Here is a 5,205-nt window from a genome sequence, read left to right as displayed (position 1 = left end):
GATGAGGTCGAGCTTCCTGCCGGTGCAGGGCAGGCCGCGCTTCTTCATCTCCTGCCTCAGCTCGACCACGGTCATCTTCTCCAGGTCCATCTCGTTTTGGTCTTCGTCGTCGGCCTCCTCCTCCTCCGCCTCTTCCGCCTCAGCCCGATCCACTTCTTCTGCAGACTTCTGGACGGCATTGTTCGCTTCGAATGTTGCCTCCTCCAACGAAGCCTCCTTGACCGAACTGGGTCCTTCATCCGCTGCCTCCTCGTCTTCACCATCCGCGCTGGCCTGCACGTGATCGCTCACATCCTCGGCCGGCGGCTCTGCGACGAAGACCTCAGTCACCACCGCTTCTTCGACAGCTGCGGGCTCGGCCACCTCCTCTTCCTGCGCCAGGTAGTCACGGAGTCGTCTGACCAGCTCGAACTTCCTCCCGTTGGTCGGCAGATGGCACTTCCTGAGGGATTCGGGGTCGATCTTTTCTTCTTCTTCTTCTTCTTCTTCGTCGGCTGCCACCTCATCGCTCTCCTCCTCTTCTTCTCTCACTTCTCCGCTCGCTTCCTTCGCGCCCATGTCCGCACCGTCCTCCGTCTCTTCTTCGATCGTTCGTTCAACTCGTCCCTCCGCCGTTTCTTCTTCGTCCTCGCCCGCAGTCTCTACCGTCGGTTGCTGCTCTTCGGTGTTGTGTCCTTCCTCTACGGTGGTTTCTCCGATTGATTCGACGGGTTCAGCGGCCGATGCCTCGTCGGTGATCTCGCTCTTCGCGTCCACGTGATGCGCGTGGTCTTGCTCTCGTCGGTCGAACTCGCGAAGCCTCTCGATCAGTTCGTGCTTTCTTCCGTTCGTCGGGAGGTCGCGCTTCCGTAGCTCTTGCTTCAGTTCGACGACCTTCATGGCATCGAAGTCTGCCTCCTCGTCCGCGTCGCTGTCGCGTTCACTTTCGATTTGCGCTTCTCCCTGCTCTTCCTCAGGCCTTCGCTCTTCGACGTCAGCTTCCACAACCTCCGCCGTCGCTTCACCAGAAGGCGCTTCCGGTGGTACCGACCCGCATTCTTCCCGCAAGGTTTCCTCTGGCGCCGCAAGGGTAGCCTCCTGGTGCAGTTCGCCTTCCAAGACGGTACGCAGTCGGTGAACGAGGTCGGTCTTCCTTCCACCAGTCGATACGTTTCTCTTCTTCAGCTCTCGCCTCAGCTCATCGACCTTCATCTCTTCCGGCTTGAGGTCGTCTCCATCGTTCTCACCCTGTTTCGCTGCATCTTCGACTGATTCCCCCGTCGCCTGCACCAGCGCTTCTTCGGTTTCGACCGGGCTGCTGTCCTCCGATCGCTCCTCCTGCACCGGCACCGCTTCGCACGCAGGCTCGAGTTCAGGTTCGGCAGATTCGTCTGTCTCGCTGTCGGAGTCGCTCTGGTCGGGCTTGCACACAAGAGCTGCCCGTAGCCTGTCGACGAGCTCGGACTTGCGGCCCTGCGCCGGCAATCTCCTCCTCTTCAGTTCGGCCCTCAGCTCGGCGACCTTCATCTTCGCGAAGTCAGCTTCGGCTTGGGCCTCTTCTTCGTCGGTGCCCTCGGCTTCGTCGTCGCTGTTGCTGCTGCAGTCTTCCGCCACGGGCGGGATGCGAAGCGTAGATTGCTGCGTGAAGTCTTCCACCTGCTCGAGTACGGGCTTAGCTTCGACAGTGACGTTGACCGTTCGTTCATTTTCCTCGACCTCGACCTCGTCCGCGCTCGCGTGGGCTTCCTCCTTCGCTTCTTCCTCCTTCTCGCTTTCGCTCTCGCTCTCACCTTCGAGGCTCGACTCTTCAGCAGAGCCCTCGACGATGACTCGCTCCAGCCTCTCGACCAGAACCTGCTTCTTCCCTCGCGTATCCAAGCCTCTCCTCTTCAACTCTCGTCGGAGCTCATGGATGGTCATGCCCGCCACCTCCGTGCTCTCCTCCTCCGCTTCGCTTCTAAGGGCCTCGTTGGCGTCTTGCTCCTCTTCTCTCGTACTCTTGCTGTCACTCGCGCCGGCCTCTTCGGCCGACTCGAGGGCGAGAGCACTCACGCCGCTCGTCTCCACTTCGTCCTCGACAGAGACGATCTCCTGACGCGCTTCAGTGTCCAAGACCGAGCGCAGACGATCTATCAGTTCGGTTTTCTTCCCCTTCGTGGTAAGGCCTCGTTGTTTCAGCTCCCGCCGCAGCATGTCCACCGTCATCGACTCGGCCGACACGCTGCGTGCCCGTGTGCCGGCTTCGGCCTCGACTCGTTCCGGGGCCGTGGCAGACACTTCGACGACCTCGTGGGCCTCTTCTTCGCTCTCGCCCGCCAGCAGGATCGTGGCCGTCACATCGTTGTCCTCCGCCTCCATAGCTTGTTTCGATGTAGTTTCGTCGTCGTTGACTTCGTCGACTTCGACCAGGATCGTGGCAGAGACTTCGAGGGCCTCTTCATTCTCGTCCTCGGTCGCGGTCGAGACGGAGCTGATGTTGAACATCGGCGTGAAGTCCGAGGTGTACGAATACACGCTCTGCTCGCTCTTACGTGCCTTAGCGATGAAGCTCGGCTCCGTGAAGCTTGCAGAGATGTTGACGACATTCTCCTTCCACTTCTCTCCTTCCTCCAGATCCTGCTCGAGGCCCGAGTCCTCCAGCGCGAGAGTGATGGAGCCCTTGTTGCACACGAGTTTGCGCTCCACTGTCTGGTTCTGTGGCAGCACTTCCGCGTCGTCGTCGTCGTCGCTACCATCAGACGAATCACTCGGCTCGTCTTCGTGCTGCAGGTCGCTACCCGTGAGTACGGTGCGGACCAACTCGGTCACCTCCTCGACCTCACCGTCCGCTTCGCTCTTGCTCGCGGCCGACTCCGTGCAGGCAATCTCTGCCTTCGAGAACTTGTCCGGAATTTCGATTGCCGACAGCTCGAGGGTTTCGTCCTCGTCGTTCGTGCTCGCATCAGGAACACTGACGCCTGCGCTCACACAAAAAAGAGTTCATACTGTACATCAGCGACTAGCGGCTAAACTCACAAGAGGCAATGCCGCCGCACCTGAGATGGAGACTCGCGAGGGAGAGTCAAGCAGTCCGTGTCTCGCCAAGGCACCCAGCAGGGCTGTTTCAGCTAACAGATGAAGTTTGAGATTATGAAGAGCAGTAAAACGAGAGAAACGCGGAATACTCACCTCCGGAAGAGGACTGGCGGGTGGCGTCGAGCAGTCCGTGCTGGTCCAGTGCATCGAGAAGAGCAGCGTCAGGGTACGTTCCGGTAATCACTCCAGTGTCATCTCCGTCGGTATCGTCTGCACATGAGGAGGTTTTAGTCAACACTCAGTATCATTCGATGCCCGCTACAGAAAATTACGCGGATATGTACCTTTGGAGCTCGAGCGGATGCTCGTATCTAGTGCGCCAAGTCTCTGGAGCGCGGCAAGAACTGCGAACTCGGGCAGGGTTTCAGTCATGGCCGTTTCGTCTGTACATGCCGACTGTCTGCGAAGCGGCGAGGCAAGCAGACCCTGGCGCTGTAGTGCGTTGAGGGTGACGACGTCGGGCAGAGTCTGCGTTACAGCCATGGTGTCATCGGACGCTGGAGTCCAAAGACAAAGTTAGCAACACAAAGCTGTGTGTTCGTCTTTTCTTGAGTGCACGTACCGGTAGATTGCCTCGATGATGCGTCCAGGAAGCCCTGCCGCTGAAGAGCGGTTAAGAGAGCAGCCTCGGGCAATGTCTCCGTGACACTCACCGTATCGTCTGAGTCTTGAGAGATGATGAGCAACAAAAAGCGCGTGTGGAACAGTGGGCGAAACACACCTTGAGTGGAATGGCGTGGCGATGAGACATCAAACAGACCCTGCTGCTGCAGAGCGGAGAGGAGGGCCGCGTTGCGTAGAGTCTCGGTAACTGCGATTGTGTCTTCGTCGTCGTGCACTGGAGGATGAGATCTGCCGGCAGGAGTGTCCAGGAGGCCTCGCTGCTGCAGGACACGGAGCAGCGCTGCTTCGGGGATTGTCTCCGTAACGGCAATAGTGTCGTCGGTCTCTGCTACCCAGTATGGTGGTGAGCACAGCTTCAATGCCGCATATCAACTAAAAACAGTGCCTACCGGTAATTCGCTCAACAGTAGTAGAGGCATCAAGGAGGCCCTTATTCTGTAGAGCATTGAGCAAGGCAGCTTCGGGCAGCGTGCCGGTGAGGGTAACCGTATCCTCCTTCTCACCTGTGATAGAGATTAGGACAAGGCTTAAGCACGAAGTGACAAAGTGTGGCATATGTACTGGTGTCGAGCATCCCATGTTTAAGCAGCTTGCTTAGAATGGACATCTCCGGACCGCTGGGAGTGCTAATAATGGTGTCCGTCCGATCTTCTGACGAATCTGTTGTAGAAGAACAGATGAGTTGGCAGGGGAGCGAGGGCTGCTGGGACGAGGTCAGACTTACCGGTGGTGTCGAGCAAGCCCTGCTTGATTAGCTTGTTCAGGAGGGACGCCTCTGGTGGTGTGTACGCGACGGTATCTGTTCTGTCATCGAACGGCGTGGTCGAGGACTGAGCGGAGGCATCCAACAGGCCCAGTCGGTCGAGAGCGCCAAGGACTGCCGAGTCGGGAGAGCCACGCAAGGTTACGGTGGGGTCATCCAGTATCGACTTACTTCGATCGAGCAGGCCTTGTTTCTGCAGGGCAGCCAAAAGGGCAAACTCGGGCGTTGCCGACGTGATTGTGAGGGTGTCGTCGTCTGCGCGGGAGCGAAGATTAGATTGTAGTGCTACAACGGTTAGAGATGGCGGGCTAACCTCGATCACAAGTAAAATCTTCGTTGGTCCTGGACGACAAGGCCGTCTTGAGGATGTCACCCATTAGAGTAATCGTGTCATCATCGCTCCTAAGATCAGATCTTCAATTAATCGAAGCTATTCGTCCCCGTTTAGAGGCTGTACGTACCTTTGAGTAAATTTCTTTGATGATTTTCGGCTCCTGTTCATGCAAAGAGTACATCAGCGTAAGTTGATGTTTGCAACGACAAAAATGGCAAGGTACGCACCCATCGTAATCGTCATCCTTCAAGTACTTGAAGGCGTTTGGATTGATGTTCTCCTTGTTAAATGCTGCTGGCGAAAAGGGCACCGCGGTCCTGCCTTGCCCCTCCATCACCTGCTGGGCTTTCAGGTTCCTGAATGGTTTGTGTTGTTGTGTTCTTGATTGATTGCGCAGCGTTGGCGCCACATCTTTTGGCGCGAAGAGCAT

At 57.5% G+C, this 5,205-nt stretch overlaps 1 protein-coding gene across 1 annotated transcript; it reads right to left on the bottom strand.

The window, feature by feature from the left end:
• Nucleotides 1–69: 69 nt before the first annotated feature.
• Nucleotides 70–5,109, bottom strand: ACA1_261750 (SAP domain containing protein; the record flags this gene model as incomplete). Its single annotated transcript, XM_004341214.1, has 12 exons — nt 70–2,595; nt 2,650–2,936; nt 3,015–3,077; nt 3,148–3,264; nt 3,339–3,551; nt 3,617–3,715; nt 3,815–4,003; nt 4,068–4,181; nt 4,240–4,338; nt 4,403–4,555; nt 4,755–4,843; nt 5,003–5,109. Coding segments are annotated over 12 exons (4,056 nt in total), but the record flags the coding sequence as incomplete, so codon positions are not given.
• Nucleotides 5,110–5,205: the final 96 nt, after the last annotated feature.

The sequence above is a fragment of the Acanthamoeba castellanii genome (genome assembly GCF_000313135.1).
Source record: "Acanthamoeba castellanii str. Neff unplaced genomic scaffold scf7180000084770, whole genome shotgun sequence".
Classification (NCBI taxonomy): Eukaryota; Discosea; order Longamoebia; family Acanthamoebidae; genus Acanthamoeba; species Acanthamoeba castellanii.
The sequence above is the reverse complement of the archived record's forward strand: the minus strand, read 5'-3'. Positions and strand labels throughout refer to the sequence as shown.